At 45.6% G+C, this 23,335-nt stretch overlaps 1 protein-coding gene across 1 annotated transcript in view; it reads right to left on the reverse strand.

Annotated features, from left to right (window-relative positions):
- Positions 1-10,578, reverse strand: part of LOC146176767 (uncharacterized) — an 11,785-nt gene extending 1,207 nt beyond the window's left edge. Inside the window, exon 1 of the mRNA XM_084580737.1 lies at positions 9,489-10,578. Coding sequence (XP_084436863.1) covers positions 9,489-10,376 — 888 coding nt within the window. The 5' untranslated portion in view covers positions 10,377-10,578. The remainder of the gene's footprint in view (positions 1-9,488) is intronic.
- Between the last annotated feature and the right edge of the window lie 12,757 nt (positions 10,579-23,335).

The following is a 23,335-nucleotide window of genomic DNA, read 5'->3' on the forward strand; positions in this document are numbered from 1 at the left end:
CCACTCACAGATCTGTTAAGCGTCAACTCATGTACGAAATCTTGCTCGCTGAAATGTCTGCTGCACAAATAATAATGATCACTTGCTTCTTTGCCCATTCAGATCTTGATTAAAAAAGATTATGGGAGCTTGCGCCGGGTCCTGTCACTTAACTCCTGGTAGAGAGCAGTAACGGCCCATAGCAACCTCTCAAATAAACTTCAGTAGCCTCGGCAACTCTGCAAGGTCAAACCGTGCAATGCTGGCACTCGTTATCAACCAACCCTACAGAAATAAACTCGACTGCTAGCTTTTAAAACGCACAAATTCAATCGAGCGTCTGCTCCAGTATCTGCAAGAGTAGTCACGTGATACCACTTGCTCCCCAAACTCGACACTAGCACTGTTCGCTCCATTGGGGGACCTCGCGCCCAATACCAAAGAACAGCTTTTTTAAACTCAAACAGCCAATTTTAAAAAACGTTGTCAGTCTTCGCTGAAACAACTGGTACAATGAGTATGGCCCCTTACACGAAAATGTTAATAACAACTGCTTCGCGATAAATGTTGATAATAACCTACCCAGGATTCCACAAATATTCGCACGGACCTGAAAAGCATCCATGCCCAGTACTTGTGTTGGGTGTGATAAATTTAACGGGAAATATATTGTTTTGATTACAGTGTTTCAAACAACTGTGACTCATGTTACCAGTGACGACATATATTAATGTGTCGCATAATTTCATCACATAGGAATTATTTGCCATGCTCTACCATCGAACAGTAGGCCTTCAGCGAGAAGCACCGCCACAGTCATGATAGAACGCAGGTCTGCAGGATGAACAGTGCAGCACCTTAAATGCTAAGCTACCACAACGTGGCACATATGCAACTGATTCCTACAATACCCTTGAACTTGTTAATAATTGCGTGGTTTGCAATTGTAAATATTTGGGGTATAAACGACATACTGGCTGCAACATACTACAGCAAATTCAATCGCATTTCGAAGCTCTCAAAAATTCGAAGGTTTTCCCCCGTGGCCCCTGCGTGTTATGTACCAGTTGCAGGCCATCAAGAAATATTGGTTTTTAAAATGCATTCAGCCCTGATCTCTGCACACCGAAGGTGGACAAGATTTCGGAAATTACGGTGCATAATGTGTAAAGCTAAACGCAGTACTGTACGAAACAAATTATTTAGATTTTTAGTTTGGTTACCACACATGGTGACAATGGCGACAACCAAGACAACTAGCAGAGGAAAGAAATGCTGAAACAGCTTGTGCGTTCAATTCGGGTGCTGTTCTCTAGCATCAACGCGCAAACAGCACAGTTTGGTGTTCAATTTTTGGACGCATTTGAGCCGCTCTTTGTGGCATTGCAATAATTCACAATGACGCAACAAACTAAAGCCACCTCTGTGTCGATGCACATGCACCGCAGCGCAGTGATGCAGTGGAATGCGCGAGGCCTGCGTGGTCATCTGAGTGACTTCTGACAGCGGGTACAGAAGTACCACTTTCCTGTGATTTTAATCTATGACGCCAACATACCGCCTGCCTTCCGTCCTTCCGGATATGTACTAATATGGTCTCGAAAAGCAGACAAAACAAGCAAAGTGTTAGTATGTATACGCTAAGACATTGCGCACGTCCGCCATGTTCTACCGCCCCGCAACACGAATCGTTACATTTGTTTGGCTATAACCCTAAAAGGACGTACGACTCTTTTCTATAATTGGCACTTATATCCCACTGAGAGATGGCTTGGACCAGAGATATATATTTTCAATGATCCAGTTTTGCGCAGCTCCTCGTATTATTGTGGGTGACTTTGATGCTCACCACCCTCTCTGGGGTGGGGCCATAATGAGCAATCGCGGAAGAGACCTGGCTGACTTTATGCATATGCAAGATCCCTTCAATATAAACAACGGCTCACCGGCGTTTCTACGTGGAACAACCTACAGCAGCTGCTTGGATGTGGCATTTGTTTCCAGAAGCCTCCATCCGTCTGTTTATTGGTGCAGTGATGTGAAAACACACGGGAGTAATCACATACCAACGTGCGTATACATCAAGTGGTTCGCACCAACCACTTCGTCTCGTGTGTGATACACAGATTGACCCGCGTTTATGAAATCCGTGGATACTTCCTGCGTGGGCCTCCACTCACCATCTCAAATGGAAGGCCTGATTACATCCTCTCTCAGTGAGAAGACTCGTTATGTTTGTGTTCTAACATCGACTTGGAATTCGAGAGGCTACGCGCGGTCCGTCGGCGGGCTGGAAGGAAGTGCAGAACAAAATCCACGTAAGATATCGCCCTTTCTCGCCCAGCTCAATGACAAGTTATGCGCCACCTTGAGAGGTTAGCACGAGAATGCTGGAGACAGTTCTGCTCATCACTGGATCATCGTAAGCCACTACGCTTATCTGGCATGCTGCGAGAAGCTTGCGCACACCTCCGCAAAAAAGGCACCCTTTTCGTGCCCTAGTCCTTCACCAATGCCGCAGTGAAGTTTACGCAGCAAAGGATTTCGGTATAATAAATGTGGGCACAGCCCAGACACAGTCACCAATTTCAGAGGTGTTTGCCCCACCTTTGCCGAATGACCAATACTACTTACCTTTTTCAATACCTGAATTAGACGCTGCTCTTGCCTTTTGTCGGCACTCTGGTCCTGACGGCATTTCTTAACATTATCAAACCTAGGCAAGAATGGTCAAACTGCGCTACCTAATTACTTCAATGACATATGGGCTTCTAGCACTGTTCCTGAACAGTGGAATATTAGTGGCGCGATTGCTCTTTTGAAGCCTGGGAAGCCCCATTTCGAGCTTACCTCACGCCGACCAGTTGCCCTAGCAAACTGTGTTGGAAAAGTTTTGGAACGAATGGTGCTGGCAATATTGAGTGGTTTCTTATTGATCTTTATCCGAATATGATGACTGGATTTCGTCGGGGGCACTCTTCCATCGACAGTGTCATTGACCATGTGGTGACAGTAGAACACGAAAAGCGCCGCCATCGACTAGTAGCTTCTGTCTTTTTAGATATGAAGGGGGCTTACGACAACGTGCTCCATGATACTATTTTTTATGGACTTGATGGCTTGGGAATTGGCGGCCGGCTGTACCTGTGGATTGTGAGCTGTCTCAACAGCCGCTTTGTTTACATGACTACGCTTGATGGAGATACTAACCGCTCTCAGGTCAGTCGAGTTTCAGAGGGAGGAGTCATTAGCCCTACTTTATTTAACAATGCGCTAATTGGCCTGGTGAGTGAACTGAAAACATCGGCATCAGTGTATATGCTGAAGCATCTGCATCTGGGCTTCGGGTTCGACGTGCCCGCAACTACGAGCGAGATTCCAACAAGCTGTGTCATAGACATCGATATACCTACGGCGTCAAGGTTTGCTTTTAGCCGCAGAAACGTGTGCAGTGATTGCATTAACGGGAAAATACGTGAGCCGCTACCCGATTACTCTTCATCGAGTTGTGATATCGTATGTCTCCAATCACAAGTTTTAGGGAGTAATTATTGACTGACAGACTATCTCGGTCGAAGCATATTAATATGGTGAGGAAAAGAAGAATTTTGACATGTTCTTTGTTTCATAGCAGGCATCAAGTAGGGTTCATTTGAGCGCTCCTCACTATGGTTTTACGAGACTCTGTTGTCTACTTCCGGTACAGTCTCCCCAGTACTCTCTAATATGAACATTTTCTGCTTGTGGACTTTAGAAAGCGTGCAAGCGCAGCACTGAGGATATGCCTTAGACTACCCAGATGCACCTCTAATAAAGGCACAGTTGAAGAGACACATGCTCGCCCAATATCTATATGCTTGTCACACAAACCACTTAGTGTTATACTTACGAGCCCTTAAGCGACACTGTTATCACCCACTGTGCAAGTTTCTGTGTGAGCGGCCGGGTTGCAGTTTTACAAGTGCACTCGGCTGCCGTCAGTCGCAAGTACCAACAGGGTACGCTCTCCCATATCTTCCGCCCAACCATCATGTGGAATGGATAAGCCTTCGGTGCACCTACGTTTTCCCTGGATACTGAAGAAATTAATGGTGCCTCTTAGTGGGCTAAAACTGCTTACTCTGGTGTGGATCCGGTCAGAATATCATAATTATATTCACTATACACTGACGGGTCTCTGTTGGCACACGCATCCGCAGCACCTGTGGTCAAACCCGCTGAGAAAACGACTCTCAGTTTCCATTTGGGGCATACTTCTGCGTTGACCACTGCTGAACTTGTCGCCCTTCGAGAAACTATTATCTACATATGTGGGCAACTACTTCACAAATGGTGTATTTCAAGGATTCATTGACCGTGTTGCAAATTTTGGATAATTTATTATGCCACATCGGCTACCAGTCTGGCACTCAACATTATAGAGCTCATTACTTTTACCGTTTTTTTTTTTTCGCCACCAGACTTGACTCGTTCTTGTAAAGCAAGTTGTCGTATTTCTATCTTTTTCATATGTCTTCTCACACAACATCATCCATCATAATCCTCTCCCTTCTCCCCTTCCCCAGTGCATAGCAGCAGGCGATTCAGGCCAACCTCTCTGCCTTTCCTTCCAATAAACCCCTCTATTCTAAGACTTAGATGGCGTTGGGGCTCACTGTAGTAAATACTGTAGATTATTACAAAATGGTGGGCTAGTTTTGCTGTAGTATGTCTTCTTTGTTCGTATAAGAAGTGGGAAGGTGTATGCCTCGGTAATCTACACATCACGGTATGGACGCGCTGGATACCCGGTTTTCTCACACTCGACGATGGGACTGGCGCCGATGGCGCCTAGTGTACACTTAATTTATGTTGTATAGAATGCAAGCAATATTTCTCCCTACAGTGCGAACCTAATGGCCTGATGCATCAGTGTCGCCGCCGCTGCTTGTGTCATCGAAGCGGACGTGCCCGGTATATGGGAATATGTATGAACATTGGCGCAACACCAATTCCAGGCTGGTTGCCTGCTCTACTTCGTGGGTCCATACGCCTATAAATTAGGTTTCGAGTTTAAAAACTAATATTTTATTTACAAGTATATTTACTTTAATAACGTCAATACATATAAGGAATTAGTGAAGGTGCCGTAAAAACATCGACTTAGAGGACTGCACGTACATACTTCAAGTTTACTTGCTTTTACAACGGTTTTACTAAGTTTCCTTCTAAGGTAGCTTGCTGAAGACAGCCGCCTTGCTGTCCGCTGCAGCACGAGCTCATCCCAAAGCCCAGCAAGAGCTGACAATATTCGCAGACGTACCAGGCGAGCCATGAAAAGTTTAGAGTAGTTTCCAGTGCAACTCTGCGTCACGCTTAAGCCGGCCCCTAGCGCGCATACCACTGCGGCTGCGAAGCTACTGGTGCACTTTCAGAGCATCACTGAGCCTGAAAGTATCACCGCGGGCGCCTGAAAATATGTGAACTACCACCACGGGCATCAAAGCGACCACTGAGAGCGGAAGAAAATACGCCCCACCGAGACTTACCTTTCATCACCGAGAGTGCCCGATCCCGAGAAACCAGTAATGGAGTCGGCAACCGAAAAAACACATTCCCCTACGTCGACATGTATATCGCATATAAGGTGAATAGCGTTCGTCCATCACCACTTTTATTCGGCTTACATGAGTTTGACTTCATGCCGCACCAACACCAAGGATTCCCCACCAAACTACCTCATCGTCAGTTCAAGGCGCGAAAGCACATACGGATACAAGAAAGGTAACGGCACAGAGCGCCACTAACAACTCGTGCAACATTTCATTTCATTTCATTTTATTACCTTAAAGACCCCTCGCGGGGTATTACATAAGGGATGGGATGAGCAGAAAAGGTACAAGACAATGCAATTATGTGGTCATATACAAAAAATGTTGTTTAGATTGCTGGCAAACGATAAAGGGCAGGTGATGTCGACGATATGCTGGGGAAAGCCGTTCCAATCTTTAGCTGCACGTGGGAAGAAGGAGGCTGAAAAAGTAACAGTTCGGACACGTGGACGAAACACTTGAAGCGTGTGGCTAGTGCGGTGCGAAATGTAAGATGCTGGCGTGATGTAGGGGGCACGGTTAAGTGATGAGTGAAAGAATTTGTGGTACAGTGATAGCGTGACTATGCGACGACGAACGGAAAGAGGTGATAGTGCTGATTTAGCTTTTAGGGCTGAAACACTGACGTCGTACGAGTAAGAAGAATGAATGAACCTTGTAGCGCGGTTTTGAACGGCTTCTAGATCGTTTATGAGGTTAATATGATGCGGGTCCCATATGGCGGATGCATATTTAAGTTTAGGTCTAATGAGTGACTTGTAGGCGAGCAATTTCACGTGATGCGAGGTGAGGCAAAGGTGACGTTTAAGAAATCCCGGAGTTTTGTTGGCAGATGATATCACGTTAGCAACATGTGCATTCCATGTTAGGTCATTAGATAATGTGACGCCTAAGTACTTGAAAGATGATACAGATTCTATGGACTCATTAGCGATTTTGTAATGGAAGGCATGACTCTTTTTGCGACGGGTAATGGAAAGAAGCTTGCATTTGCTAGGGTTCAGGGTCATAAGCCAATTTTTGCACCACTGTTCAATTTGGTTAAGGTCCTACTGGAGGGCTTCTTGATCAATTGTGTTTGTTATTTGGCGGTAAATTCGAATGTTCGTCAGCGAACATTCGAATTTGGCAGGATACATGCTGTGGGAGATCGTTAATATATATTAAAAACAGTAGGGGCGCAAGAACGGAGCCTTGTGGGACGCCGGATGTTACAGGGAGAGGGTTGGAAGAGTGGTTGTTCACAATGACTGACTGAAAACGATTTGTTAAGAAGGCCTTGATCCAGTTTAGCACATTAGGATGTAAGTTTAGAATAGAAAGTTTTTGTATTAATCGCTGATGTGGAACTTTATCAAATGCTTCAGCGTAATCCAGAAAGACAGCGTCAACTTGAAGGTTAGCGTCCAGGTCAGCAAGTAGGTCGTTGAGGAACATGGCTAGTTGTGTTTGGCGTGAATACCCCTTGCGGAAACCGTGTTGGGATGGATGGAAGAAATTGTTAGAGTCTAAGAAGTCCATTACCTAAGAGTATATGACATGCACCATGATCTTGCAGGGGACGCTAGTTAGAGAAATTGGATGGTAGTTTAGGGGGGAATTTTGTCACCTGATTTGTAGAGTGAGACGACCTTCCCAAGTTTCCAGTTTTCCGGAATGAGACCTGTAGAGAGTGATTGCGAAAACAATAATTCTAGATACACTGTACTAATGCACTTCGTGTTTTTTAGTAGTTTACTGTTTATCTCGTCGATGCCGGCTGACGAGGAAAGTTTCATTTTCTCAATTAAAGACGAGATGCCAGTTGAAGAAAACGTTATTGCGTCCATCGGTGAGATGGCATTAGTAGGAAGTATCCTTGGAGGCGGGTGGCGCTCCTGGGTGAAAACTGACGAGAACACCGTATTGAAGATGTTAGCGCATTCTGTGTCGGAGGCTTGAATACCGGATGCATGAGTGAGGGTTAAAGAGTGTGATGGTCCGGGATTGATAACGCGTCAAATTTTTTAGGGTTATCGCATAGCATGCACGGTAGGTCGCTGTTAAAAAATGCGTGTTTAGCATTGGTGACAGAAGTCATTGGATTGGATTGGTAAAACGTTGATTCGGGGCCTGCAGTAGAACGCGCGCGCGCTCCGGACGGGGTCTACGTCGTCCTCTGGGCACCGGCCGCGCGGCCTGGGTCCCCGCTCGCTGTGGCCGGCTCGCTGGTTCCCTGCCGGGCCAGCGCCTTGATGACCTGCTGGACGGCCCAGAGTTGCTCCTCTTGATTGTCGCTCCCTGCGGCTGCTTCCAGTCGCGGCGGGATCCTCCCAGACTTAGCTTCTTCCTGGTACTTGGTACAATTCCACAGCATGTGTGCGAAGCCGGCCGTCTCCGTTCGGCAGACCCTGCATTTGTCTGTCGGGTGCGTCTCGGGATACATTCTACGCATCAGCGACGGACTGGGGAGTGAGCCCGTCTGTAGCTGTCTGAATAAAACGGCTGGCTCTTGACTGAGCCCCGAGCAAAGGGGTGGAAGAGTTCTGCGAGCTAGGCGGAACACCTTGGTTATTTCGTTGTAGTCGGTCATTCGGTCTTTGGTGCTGAACCACAGCGGCCAGTCGACCGAGGCGCGGTCCGATAGCGCGCGCCTCGGCGTGTGCCGTCTCGTTGTGGTTGGCGTTGCGGTCTGACGCCTCGCCCGCGTGCGCCGGGAACCACTTGATTCTCACTTGTCTGCTGCCATCGTCGTTTTTGGTTGCTTGCAGTATGCGCACAACTTCTTTCGCTATCCTGCCTTTGGCATAATTTCTCATCGCCTGCCTCGAGTCGCATAGCACTGTGTGGCAGTCGCGGTCGGCGATGGCCAGGCCAGAAGTCAAGTATTCTTTTTCGGCTGAAAAATATTTCTCCCACGCTTCGGAACTTCTTTTCAATTTGGCAACGCGAAAAAGCCACTTCTTTTTATTCTCGAGTCTTTTTAGTGTCTTAGAAAACCAGGGTTTAGAGCGATTTTCACGAAAAGTTATTCTAGGGATAAATTTTTGTGTTAGTTCGTGGAGTTTATCTTTAAATATTAGCCAATTCTCGTTAACAGATCTCTGGTTATGACCGGCTTCGAAGAGTGGGAAAAAATGCTCAGTTCTTGATTAATGGCATTGTAGTTACCCTTGTCATAGAGGGTGATTGTTTTCATTTGTATTTCATGGCGCTCGGTGCGGAAGGAAAAATCTGCTTGAATGACTTTATGGTCACTAATGGGCTCTAAGTACGTAATGGAAGACAAACTGTCAGAATTAGAGCTTAGTATTAAATCTAAAATGTTGCTCGAATCGCCTGCGATGCGTGTTGAGCTGGTTACTAGTTGGTAAAGATTAAAGTTCAAGCAAACATTTATAAACTCTCTTGATTCTGAACTGATTGGCTGTGAATGAGAGTGGTTGAGCCAATTTATTCCTGGATAATTAAAATCACCAAATAGAAGAATATGCGCGTTCGGATAAAAGGTCATGAGCTGGTTGAGCATATTGTTGAGTTCGCGGGAAAAGTTTGGGTTTGCATGCGGAGGCCTATAACACACGCCGATTATGACTGAGTGCGGTGAAGCACGGCACAAAGCCACAGTATCTCTAAGTTAGATGGTAGGCGGATGGGTGAACAAGATAATTCCGGTCCAGCAGCGATCAGTACACCACCCCCTCGAGAATCTGTGCGGTCTTTTCGATAAACAGAAAAACTTGGCAAATCGGCAATAACTTCAGCATCAGTGATATCATTAGTAAGCCAGGTTTCAGTTAACAGGAGCATACTGCTGTTAGATGATGTGACTAAGCTTGACACGCGTTCTTGTTTCGGCATAAAACTGCGAATATTAGTGAAGGTTACAGAGAACGAAAGATTATTATTTGATAAAGTACGGGGACGGGTATTGATTGCTTTTGGGGGAGGTGACTGCTGTGGCATCTCTTGAACGGTCTGCGATGGGATATCGTACATATAACGCTTATCACCAATGTGCAATGTCTTGTAGCGAACCTTTTTTGATTTGGCGAAAGCTACAAGGTGGCTACGCGCGGTTTGGACAGAACGAGAGAAGTCTTCGCCGATGCTATAGGATGTGTTCTTTAGTTTACGGGCATTTGAAAGAATATTGTCTTTAGTTTTGTAGGACGTGGATTTGGCTATTATTGGGCGACAGCGGTCGTTAGACTGGCGTCCAAGATGATGTGCGCGTTCTATTTCTTTAGGGTCGATTGATATGTTAAGACGCTCCTGGCAGTGACGAATGATTATTTGTTCAGCCTCAGCATATGTTTCGGTCGTATTAGTGTCTTCAAGGCCATAAAATATTAGATTGTTCCGCTGCGATCGATTTTCATCGTCGTCTAGGCGTGTTTCTAATGCAGAGACTAAGCAGGCTGTCTGGGCGGCGTTAGTTCGGACAGTATCGAGGTATGTTTGTAATGTTTTTAGAGTTTGGTAGTGGTTCTCGAGGCCGGTCATTCTTTCGTTCAGGTTGCAGATGGTTTGGTTTGCCGTTAGTAGTTGGTTTTTTAGTTCGCCCATCTCGGCGATGAGTAGGGATTGACTGGCTGAAATGTTTTGCAGCTCGGCAAGAATGGCGTCAGAATCAGGACCGGGGTTAGTTTCAATATCACCAGATAACACCAACAGAAGGGAGCGGGCAAAATCGGCAACAATAGCACTTAGACACTGTGGGCTTGGCAGCTGCAGTAAGAAGTAGTTACTAGTTTTCTTTGCGAATAGGCTGTATTGTGCACCAACCTGCATTGTCAGGAAGAGCGGATTAGTGGTCTTTGCCATGGCACAGCCACCAAGCCCACGAAGTGTCGTTGACGGATACTGCGGTTTTATAGTTGAAGATGGTGATGTCGACTGTGATGGGGCGATCCAGGAGGTAGCGAGTGTTGGGCAGATCCGTGGCTGATGATGCCGATGCTGATGCTGATGCGGCCATTCCCCTTTGTATCGGGGGATCACAAAGTTCTGGATCAGGCCAGGAGAAACGGGTAGAAAAAATTGAAGAGTGAGAGAAAATTCTATGCTAAATGTTCAGTCAAATAGTCCGAAGAAGTAAGAAAGAGAGAGAAAGAAGAAATTTAACAGGCTTCTCTGTTGCGCCACCAGTCCTCGAGGCGGCGCTTTGTCGTCTCCACTGCCCTCATGATTACCCTAGTGGCGGTGTGTCGACGGTAGCGATGACGTTGACGTAGCCGGCCTCAAATCCGCCGCAGCCAAAATAAATCGCAGGTAGGGATGACGAACCCGACTGCGCAGTCGTCCGGCCAGGCAGAAAAGCAGCGACGATCGTGACAAGCACCTGCATTGTCAGGAAGAGCGGATTAGTGGTATTTGCCATGGCACAGCCACCAAGCCCACGAAGTGTCGTTGACGGATGCTGCGGTTTTATAGTTGAAGATGGTGATGTCGACTGTGATGGGGCGATCCAGGAGGTAGCGAGGGTTGGGCAGATCCGTGGCGGTGTGTCGACGGTAGCGGTGACGTTGACGTAGCCTGGTGGGCGAGTTGGGCGGGTTGATCTGACATATGTACCCAGTGAAGCAGTGCACCGGCACAAGGCCAAGAGAAGGGACGGACACCACTGAACTGACAACAAAAGTTGTTTATTCTGGATGCTAGAAGCATATATATATATATATATATATATATATATATATGAAGGAAAGAAGCCGACAGTCGGCGAGGCCAAGGAAAGCATTGGGGATTGTACTTTGTCTTTTTTTTTATTTTTACTTCATAATCACGTAAATTAGTAATGTAATTTGTTTAGGGGAAAGATAAATAAACACAAAGTAGAAAGAAAAACAGCGTGCCGATGGTGGGAACCGAACCCACGACCTCCGAATAACGCGTCTGGTGCTCTTCCAACTGAGCTACATCGGCCGCTGCCCCCCCTGCTACTTTCTTGGGTATTATTGTTGTCTGTATACGAACCTTGAGAGTGTTCACCACCGCCACCCTCAACTATAGCGGTGGACGTGGAACGTCCTGTGTTACCGCCAGCGTCACGTAGAACGTGATCACGAGTGAGGGCGAAAGCTGTGCTAGAACCCTCTTACGCTACCTATGGCTTCAAGACTGCCAGAACCGAGATCCCCGTAAGCTACAAGCAGATAAATGAAGGGGAAATGAGGGTACTCGTTATAATACATGAAGGAAAGAAGCCGACAGTCGGCGAGGCTAAGGAAAGCATTGGGGATTGTACTTTGTCTTTTTTTTAATTTTTACTTCATAATCACGTAAATTAGTAATGTAATGTGTTTAGGGGAAAGATAAACACAAAGTAGAAATAAAAACAACATATATATATATATATATATATATATATATATATATATATATATATATATATATATATATATATATATATATATTGTAGTGTGGTAATCTTCATCGTTACTGCCACTGACATGCATCGCGTGCTGGCGCTCTCGAGGACGAAGAAGTTGGTCGTTGTCTTCGTGATTCGGTACGCCTGATGCTCCGCTGCGAATTCATCCTGAGCAGCTGAATCCCTCTGCGTGGACTGAATAAACACACCCCCTACAATTGGTGCAGGTGCTCCTGGGTACGTTCCCGTTCACCCTAGAACTAAGAAGCCGCACATTCCACCATGCCGGATGATACCGCCTCGACATCGTCACCCCTCCCAACCACGGTCCTCTGTTCTGGAGCTCTACGGCAGCGTGACCCACGCCTCTTCAGTGGCCTGGCCGATCAAGACGTCGACGACTGGTTGTCGACGTACGAGCGTGTCAGTAGCTACAACGGATGGGACGACACTACCAAACTAAGTAATGTAATCTTTTATCTGACTGACGTGGCGAACCTCTGGTTTCGCAACCATGAGGCAGACCTGCCATCTTGGTCTGCATTTAAGAAGAATTTTTTGGAAGTGTTCGGCCGCCCTGCAGTGCGCAAGCTCCGAGCAGAACAACGCTTGCGCGAGCGCACTCAGCATGCCGAAGAGTCGTTCACGAGTTATATAGAAGACATCGTTGACCTCTGCAAACGTGTCGACCCCCTAATGTCCGAAGCGGATAAGATCGAAAACATCCTAAAGGGCATCTCTCAGGACGCGTGCCAGATGCTGTGGGTGAAAAGTCCTGCCACGGTCAGTGACGTGATCAAGCTTTGCCAGAGCTATGACGAGCATCGTAAAAAGCGCGCTTCTACCCGGCGGTCCAGAGGTAGAGACGACGCCATCTCCGCACTAGCGCTGCGCGGTTCTACTCCATCAGAGGACAGCCCTTTGCTTCAACAAATCAAAGCGTTCGTTCGAGAAGAGGTCGCCCGCCAGCTATCACTGGTCCCTCAGTTACAGGATACTGGCCGCCTTGTTCCTGACATGGCTCCGTCTTTGGCCCCTACCATACGGCGTGCCGTGCAAGATCACATCGCTGATGTTCTTCCGCCCGACTCCATGCTCCCGCCCAGCCCTGTGCTCATACCCAGCACCTCCACCAATTGTAGGGGGTGTGTTTATTCAGTCCACGCAGAGGGATGCCGCTGCGAATTCATCCTGAGCAGCTGAATCCCTCTGCGTGGACTGAATAAACACACCCGCTACAATATATATATATATATATATATATATATATATATATATATATATATATATATATATATATATATATATATATATATATATATATATAAAGTTCCCCCCGTCGACGCGTTGTTTTTTCTTCCGCTTTGCATTTATTGTTCTTTATTCCAAAATTCACCACACGACAAATTCCTGTAAATGCCAACAATATAAACATAAAAAAAAAACAACGTTTGCCTTGTACTCTACACTGTTCCCTCCTTTAAATTCCTTAATAAAGAGCCCTTCATTTCCCTTTCAATTGTCTGCTTAGCACCTTGCGAAGGTATCGCTTCCGGCTATCTGGAGGTCGCAAAGGTAGCGTAGGAGGGCTGTAGCCCAGCTGCCGCCCTGATGATGATGATGATGATGATGCCCCCCTCCTCCCTAAGGGACCCCCTTGATCGTTTGTCGTGAAGCGCCACCATGTAGTGGTTTTTCCATGAGCAATGATTCTGCAATTAACCCACATCGAGTAATCGGCGAGCCTGCTGCCGTTTCAAGCGGCTTCCTGAGAATACAAAACGCGTTTTTTTTAATCTCATTCTTTTGCAAAACTTGAAAATTCTACAGCAGTTGGAACCCGCTTCCTCAATGTTCAAGATGATCTGAGGGACTTAGATTCTTTATAAAAATTTTGTTGTCGTCTTAAAATCTATACCATGGCATTTTACCTACCACAGTAACAATTTTGTAGACCTACAAAAATTGGGCTTTATTCTTTCCTGACTGAACTGCGTATCCACTGCGTGCAAAAATTAGTATAAAATCTTTCGCCTCTGAGTGACGCCACATTACTGCATTTTCCTTTAATGCTTGGCGGATAACAGAATAAATATTCGTGTGCACTCTTGAAATCACTTTTTGCCATTCTGTATCAACTGATTATTCAATTTGTTGCTAGTGAAAGATAAAAACCAGCATAGTTACAGCAACAAAAACTAAATTTTTTCACGAATGGGTCCCTAAAGAGGAGCCATGTATGCTTACGAAAATGCACCGCACTATATCGTGTTTTGAAAGGAAAATATAATACTAACGGGACTACGGCGAGGGTCTCTCGATCTGATCTGTCCCAACACATTGACAGCTCCGAACGGGAGAATTAGCGGTCATAGCGCAACTGGAAGCTTCTAAGATAAAACCCCCTGAAATTCATCGAATGACGAATTTAAGTTGCATACAAAGTGAATAAATGTGTTAACAGTATATGTGTACGCACTTATTAAGCCACACCTCCGTGGCGGTGTGCTGTGCGCATCAATCAGAACAGTCTACCTCTAAACGCATTTAAATTCTGTTGAAACAAGCCCAAGGACATGTGATCGATATAAAGCGGCGAGAAATTTTAGAGTTGAAGAAGCCATCATGCCAACTGCTGTGATCCTTTTGGTTCATTGAGAACTAAAGATGTGCACTGAATGTCATGAACGCCCTGGCGATGACTTTCAAAGAAATAAATTGCCAGAGTTCAATGCTTTCAAGGAAAACTCTGATAATGAACTGTCATTGTTCTAAGCTGTTATTCACAACGCACAGTAGATACCGGAAAATAATAGCACCTTAGTCTGGTGTGTTGGGGGTGTAACACGAACGCAGGTCTCGTTTCCATTGCATTTTAATATCCTTTCCAAAGAGGGCAGAAATTTTCCAATAAGGAATCTTCAGTTCTGCGCATGCGCTAAAATACAATATTGTTTCCGAGAACGAGTAAGTAAAATAATAAAATCTATTCCTGCTGCACCTTTGGTGCCATGAACTAGCTGTCTGTTTTTGAACGCACAACACACGTTCTGTGCTCCTTGCTTTTCTAGTCGTTTTTTTAATCAAGGACTGACAGTGCAAAGCTATCTGTCATTTCCTTTGCAGTGGTTCCTTCGAGATCGCATTCAACGAAGCTTACGGATCACAACCTCCGTCTAAACCAGAGATTTGAATGCAATTTGATCCTTGCCTTTTCACGCCTTGAAACAATCACTTCCTCATCGCAATTGTTTACCACTGCCACGTACGTTACATTTTAGTTCTCACTGAGAGATGTTTTGGAGCAAAAGTTTTCTTTTCAAATGCTTGCAAACGGGTAGTTAGCTGGTGCACTAAACCGTCAGGCGTGCGCCGAGAACAAGATCGCGTGGCAGCGAGTATCAGATGAGAGAGCGTCAAAAATGTTCGATTAGTGCCCGCATAGCGGTTGGTTTATTTTCCAAAGTGTCCAGATTTTTATCACTACAAAAATAGCTATCCCAGTGTTCGTGTTAGGCGTGTTCGAGGTCATTGCCATGACAACAACTCATGGTAGGGACTCTCGCGTTTACCAACAAGCCGACAACTGAATCAATCTGTTTTTACGACTGCTTCAAAAATTCTCCACGTGAATGGTGATAAGACGCCACGGACGTTTTCGCTCTTCACTGTCAATAAATAATACACTGGGGGAAAGAGATTTGCCGTGACAACTGCTGCTAAGAAGAGCGCAACTTCTAACTGCCACTCCTGAACCTTTCTATACGTGATTGCAATTCCGATATTTATGGAAGAAAAGCTGTTGCTGTAAACGTAGGAATACCACTCCGGAAAGCTCTAACGTCGCATGACTTGAAACGCAGTGCACGGCACTGTATTGATCCCTAAAACGCGCTACGAGAAAACAACTGCCACAAGCGCGCGAAAAGAAAGCATGCATGTGATATTTTACTACTTTGTGTTGTGCGCGAAAACGTGCCCTCGTGCACATGACTTCATTCGGAAGACCATTCCAGGAGAAGACTTCGCACCGCTGACATTGCCACGTGATTGTACCTAGTTTCACATCCCCGTGCTTTAACGTAAGTACGCAAAATTCGAAGACGTTTTCTAACTCTACTTCTGGTCGCTTTTCTCTCATCATCATCAGCTGAACTATACCAACTGCAGGGTGAATGCTCCTCCCATTTTTTTTTTTTTTCAATTAACAAAGACCTGTGCTAGCTTCATCCATTTGACCCCTGCGAACTTCTTAATCTCATCCACCCACCTAACTTTCTGCCGCCCCCTGCTTCGCTTTCCTTCCATTGAAATCCATTTGATTACTCTTAGAGACCATCGGTTATCCTCTCTTCGCGCTACATGTCCTGCCCATGTCCATTTCTTCTTAATTTCGATTAGAATATCAGTAACTTGAATTATTTCTGTGAACCACACTGCATGCTCCATATCTCTGAACGTTACACCTACTATTATCACTTTTGTCAATTTAGTCTACATATCCAAGAGGATTTTCATGGGTCACAGTACCGCCGTATTTCTGCTTTGTGCTTCAGAACTTCAGTGCTAGCCTGGATTAGGAAGATAGTTGTGTCGTTAGGAGGCATGCCAATGAATAAAATCCTGTACCTGTTTTACCTGCGGCGAGCGAATTTTTCTGGTCTTCCCGAATTAATTGTAAGAAATCGAGCAAAGCGAAATATGTTTCATAAATCTATTGAAAGCCTAAATTAGCAGGTGCATCAATCATCAATTAGCGTAATTTATTTTATTTTTTGACGTTCCGATCTAGGACGACTCTGATCTAATAATTACTACGCGCAGAGCTTCTTATTTTACGCAGGCGTTAGCATCTCCTGCTTCTGAGGTGCGTTTACATGAAGTAAAAGTATCTCAATAGCTGCAGTACATCACCCAATCAAAACGATGTTTGTTTATAAACAGCGAAATACATACCGCTGTTTGTAGGGCTAGTCTCTGTCCAATACAAATAACTTCATCAAGCAGCCGTAATAAGGAACAAAAATAGACGTCAGTATACTCACAGCAAATACATTCAGTCAACGTTTCCTAGGCGAGTGATACAAAACAGAAGCATAGAATGAAAAAAAATATACTTGAAGCACAAAGAAAAATCAAGCCAAAAATAAAGGGAGCAGGTCAGGACTGTTCCTGGTTGTTAATGAAGAATGTCTTGCAAATAAGTTTCAAATTATTTGCAAGCTTTATACTAATAGGAACTGGATTGAAAATTTTGGTCCGGCAAATTGAACCAAACGATCTCCGTATACATCAGGACTGGCAGGCAGAAGTTGCCATTTAACTCGTCTTCCATTGCGGGACGACACCAAGAATATACTAAATGGTAGAGTAAAAATAGCATTAGGGATGCTATTGAGCATGGATTCAAATTACAGTGCTTGAATTGTGATATATATATATATATATATATATATATATATATATATATATATCATCATCAGCCTGACTATACCCACTGCAGGGCGAAGGCCTCTCCCATATTTCTTCACTTAACCCGGTTCTGTGCTAGCTGCATACACTTGACCCCTGCGAACTTCTTAATCTCATCCGCCCACCTAACTTTCTGCCGCCCCCTGCTACGCTTTCCTTCCCTTGGAATCCAGTTTGTTACCCTCAGCGACCATCGGTTATCCTCTCTTCGCATTACATGTCCTACCCATGTCCATTTCTTCTTCTTAATTTCCACTAGAATGTCGGTAACTTGAGTTATTTCTCTGACCCACTCTGCACGCTTTCTATCTCTTAATGTTACCCCTACCATTTTTCGTTCCATAGCCCTCTGGGTTGTCCTCAACTTAAGTAGAACTCTCTTGGTTAGCCTCCATGTTTCAGCCCCATAGGTGAGTACAGGCAAGATGCAACTGTTGTATACTTTCCTCTTGAGCGATACCGTTAAGCTGCTAGTCATAATCTGTGAGTGCTTGCCAAATGCGCTCCATCCCAATCTTATTCTTCATGTTATTTCCTTTTCATGGTCCGGATCTGCGGTTACTACCTGTCCTAAGTAGACATATTCGCCTACTACTTCCAGTATTTCACTACCTAAAGTAAACTGCTGTTCCTTCCCGAGGCTGTTGAACATTACCTTAGTCTTCTGCATATTGATTTTCAAGCCTACCTTTCTACTTTTTCTGTCTAGGTCATCAATCATTAATTGCATTTCATTCCCGAGTTGCTTAGCAAGGCAATGTCATATATATATATATATATATATATATATATATATATATATATATATATATATATATATATATATATATATATATATATATATATATATATATATATATATATATATATATTCCCCTGCATGGATAACTGCCTTGTCGTGGCGGAGAGGCTTGCGAAACTCGATGAAGTCGTGAGCTCTGCTGTGTAGGGCCACCCAAGATAGACAGGTCACGGCAGAGAGTTCTGACAAAATTTGATTCACTGGAGAAGGTAATGGCAACCCACTCCAGTATTTCCTGCCAAGAACACTCTATGGCCAGTTACAATACCATTAATGATATGGCGCCGGAAGATGAGCCCCCCAGGTTGGAAGGCGTCCCACATGTTACTGGGGATGAACAAAGGGCGATTCCTAGTAGCTCCAGGACGAATGAAGCGGCTGGGCTAAAGATAAAAGGACGCTCAGTTGTGGATGTGTCGGGAAGCGACCGGAAAGTCCGATGTTGCAAGGAGATATATCACATACCAACGTGGAATGTAAGATCTATGGCGCAAGGTAAACTGGATGTCGTCAAACGAGAAATGGACAGATTGAACATTGATATCTTGTGTATCAGCGAGCTGAAGTGGACTGGAATGGGAGAATTTAACTCCGGCGACCATTATGTCTTTTATGGTGGGCACGAATCCAAAAGAAGGAATGGGGCCGCTCTCACAGTAAACAGAAGAATGGGCAAAGCAGTGCTAGGGTACAACCCCAAAAACGACCGAATGATTTCACTTCGGATCAAAGGTCACCCTTTCAACATAACAGTTATCCAAGTCTATGCACCGACCACTACTGCTGAAGAAGCTGACGTTAAGAGATTTTATGCGGACCTACAATGCCTTTTAGACCGCGCCCCATCATCAGACGTCGTTTTTCTCATAGGAGACTGCAATGCTAAGGTCAGGAGTGAAGAAATATCCGGAATTATAGGCAAGTTCGGTCTTGGCGAGCCAAATGAAGCTGGGCAGAGGCTAGTAGAGGTTTGTCAAGAAAACAACCTGACCATAGCGAATACTCATTTTCAACAGCACAAGAGGCGCCTGTACACATGGACTTCACCGGACGGTCTGTACAGGAATCAGATCGATTATATTATTTGCCGGCAGAGATGGAGAAGCACTATACAAGCAGTAAAAACAAGGCCTTGGGCTGATAGTGGCACCGATCATCAGCTTCTTGTTGCCAAAATTAAGCTTCGATTGTGGAAAACGCAGAAAACTAGATGGCCTTTCAGGTATGATCTGGATCAAATTCCATTAGAATATGCTGTGGAAGTGAGGAATCGATTTCAAGAATTAGATCTAGACGTCAGAGAGCCCGAAGAGATGTGGACTGATGTTAGTGATATAATACAAGAAGTTGCTACTAAGGTAGTTCCAAAGCAAAAGAAATGCAAGAAAGCAAACTGGTCTGAAGAGGCTTTGCAAATAGCTGAGGAAAGGAGGATGGCAAAAGTTATGGGGGAAAGAGAAAGATACAAGGTTCTCAATGCGGATTTTCAGAAAATAGCAAGGAGATATAAGAATGCCTTACTGAACATACAGTGCCAAGCAGTTGAAGACAACAGCCAATTAAGGAACACAAGAGCTCTGTATAAGATAATCAAAGATATCAAAGGAAGCTTCTGTGCTAAGCTGGGCATGATAAAGGACAAACGAGGCAAGGACCTCACTGAATCCTCAGAGCTAAAGAGGAGGTGGCAGGAATACACAGAACTGTACAAGAAGGACCCGAATGTGCAAACCCAACATAAGACGGTTGTGATTACTGATCTCGAGCCAGGCATCCTGAAGAGTGAAGTTGAATGGGCCTTAGCCAGCCTTGCTAAAAACAAAGCTAGCGGAATTGATGCCATTCCAGCTGAGTTGCTTCAAAACCTCAACCATGACGTTGTTAACATTCTGCATACATTATGTCAGAAGATTTGGAAAACCCTGCAGTGGCCACAGGATTGGAGGAGGTCAGTTTACATCCCCATTCCAAAGAAAGGCAGTGGCAAAGATTGTTCCAACTGCCGCACGATCGCGCTTATTTCGCATGCTAGCAAGGTGATGTTGAAAATCATCCAAGGCAGGCTGCAACAGTATGTGGATCGGGAGCTTCCGGATGTGCAAGCTGGGTTTCGCAAGGGCAGAGGAACTAGAGACCAGATTGCCAACAAGGGCAGAGGAACTAGAGACCAGATTGCCAACCTTCGTTGGATAACGGAAAAAGCAAGAGAGTTCCAGAAACCCATCTACTTCTGCTTTATTGATTATGCGAAAGCATTTGACTGCGCAGATCACAGCAGATTGTGGCAAGCTCTCCAAGAGATGGGAGTTCCAATTCACCTCATCTGTCTCCTCAGGAACCTGTATGAAGGACAAGAGGCCACAGTGAGAACTGGGCATGGTCGTACTGATTGGTTTCCGATTGAGAAAGGAGTGAGGCAAGGCTGTATACTGTCGCCCTGCCTATTTAACCTATATGCAGAGTGCATCATGAGTAAGGCCGGTCTGGACGAGTCTTCAGCTGGAGTGAAGATTGCTGGAAAACGTATCAACAACCTTAGATACGCGGATGATAACACTTTAATGGCAGAAAGTGAAGTGGACATCAAGAGACTTCTGATGCGCGTACAAGAAGGGAGTGAGAAGTTTGGGCTTAAAGTGAACATTAAAATACAAAGATCATGGCGTCTTACCCTATCAAGTCCTGGAGCATCAATGGACAAGAAGTGGAAGCTGTGACAAATTTTTCTTCTTGGGCTCCAAGATTACCTCGGAAGGAGACTGCAGCCATGAAATTAGGAGACGCCTGCTTCTGGGAAAGAGAGCAATGGTTAGCATTGACCGCCTAGTAAATAGCAGAGACATTAGTCTGCCAACCAAAATCCGTATAACTCGTGCTATGGTCTTTCCAGTTGTGATGTATGGATGCGAGAGTTGGACTGTGAAAAAGGCTGACCGCCGCAGAATTGACGCGTTTGAATTGTGGTGCTGGCGAAGACTCTTGAGAGTTCCTTGGACTGTCAGAAGATCAAATCAGTCAATATTGTCGACCATAAACCCTGACTGCTCATTGGAGGGTCAAATTCTAAAGTTAAAGCTCAGCTACTTTGGTCATCTGATGAGAAGAGAGGAGTCGCTGGAGAAAGATTTGATGTTGGGAAAGGTTGAGGGTCGCCGGATAAGGGGTAGGCAGCTAACGCGATGGTTAGATGGCATCCTCGAGGCACTGGAGATGAAGTTATGTGATGTTAGGAAAATAGTGAGAGACTGGAAAGCGTGGCGTGACATGGTGCATAGGGTCACGAAGAGTCGGACACTGATAATAATGTATCGCTACATTTCTTGACAAAGGCCGGACCCCGGACGTAACGTTGGATTAAAGCTTACCGTTTTGCTACCGTGTGTCATCTCCTTTACGTTTATGCCCTATATATATATATATATATATATATATATATATATATATATATATATATATATATATATATTTGTAGAAGACCTTGACCTGGGCGATACGTCGTCAACAGTCCATAGAACGTTCTGCGATCAGTCGTGAGATGTGTCAGCACACGTACGAGCGTCGAAGCGAGCTTCGTTGTCGTTTTCTTTCCTGCCCGTCACGCGCGTTGAACATGCTTGTCGTCGTTCTCTTCAGCAATAGGCGCTGAACATATCAGAGCCCAATACCTGTTTTACAACTTCCCCCGGGCGAAAAGACGCCATCCTGGCGGCTGATGGCGATGTGAGGATGGCCGGATCGTAGTAAGGTATCAGGCGGTTACTGTGTACTATTTCACGATTTCGGCAACGGTGGTCAGTGGATGGCGTAAGGAGTTCGATGAGGTAGTTGACGGGGGATGTTTGCTTGACAATACGGTAGGGGCCCTGATACTTGCTCAGAAGTTTGGATGAAAGGCCGGGACTGGAGGGAGGCACCCATAGCCAGACCAAAGAGTCTGTACGATAAGTAGGAAGAAGTGCAGATTGATCTCGGGTAGTTTTCTGCTGTTGCTGGGCGTGAGAAGTGAAGGACCGGGCAAGCTGACGGCATTCTTCGGCATAAGTTGCAGCTTGTGAAACAGTCGTGAATTCGGAAGAATCCAGTCGGTAAGGGAGAATGGTGTCCATGGTACAAGAGGGCTCACGACCGTACAGGAGGAAGTATGGTGAGAAACCATTGGTTGCTTGTGTGGCAGAGTTATAAGCGAATGTGACGAATGCAAGAACGCGGTCCCAGTTGTAGTGGTCGGAAGTGACATACATGGCTAGCATGTCGCCCATGGTGCGGTTAAAACGCTCAACCATTCCATTTGCTTGCGGATGGTACGCGGAGGTGGCGCGGTGAACGATTTTCCATTCTCTAAGAACAGCTTCGACAACTTCAGAAAGGAAAGCGGGACCTCTGTCACTCAGCAATTCTTTGGGAGCCCCGTGGCGAAGAATTATGTGATGGAGGATGAAGGAGGCAATGTCTTGGGCTGTAGCAGATGTCAAAGGCGCCGTTTTTGCGTAGCGTGTGAGATGATCGATTGCAACGATGATCCAGCGATTGCCTGTCGATGTGCTAGGAAGCGGGCCGTATAGGTCTATTCCAACACGCTCAAAGGGCTGAGCTGGGCAGATCAGCGGCTGCAGAGGAGCGGCGGGTTGGCGAGGTGGGTGTTTTCGGCGCTGACACTCTTGGCAGGACTGGACGAACCGACGAACATAACGGTACATCCCACGCCAGTAGTACCGCTGTCGCAGGCGAGTGAAGGTTTTCAATAAGCCAGCGTGGGCACACTGGGGATCGTCATGGTAATGAGAGCAAATCACGGAGCGTAGATGGGTCGGAATTACAAGCAGCCACTTTCTACCATCTGGAAGGTAATTCCTACGGTAGAGGAGCTTGTCTCTGATGGCGAAATGGTAGGACTGGCGACGGAGAGTGCGGCAAGGAGGTCGTGAAGCGCGGCCAGATAAAAAATCAAGGAGTGAGGCGATCCATGCGTCTTTGCGTTGCTCGGAAGTCATATCGGTGGGCATGTCGGAGAGATGTAGAACGGATATAACAGGAGTGGCTTCAGACGGCAAGGGAGAACGTGAGAGAGCATCAGCATCAGCATGTTTACGGCCAGAGCGATAGATGACTTTAATGTCGTATTCTTGGAGCCTCAGA

This window comes from Amblyomma maculatum, chromosome 10 (assembly GCF_055883805.1).
Source record: "Amblyomma maculatum isolate TAMU_Amacu chromosome 10, ASM5588380v1, whole genome shotgun sequence".
Lineage (NCBI taxonomy): Eukaryota > Metazoa > Arthropoda > Arachnida > Ixodida > Ixodidae > Amblyomma > Amblyomma maculatum.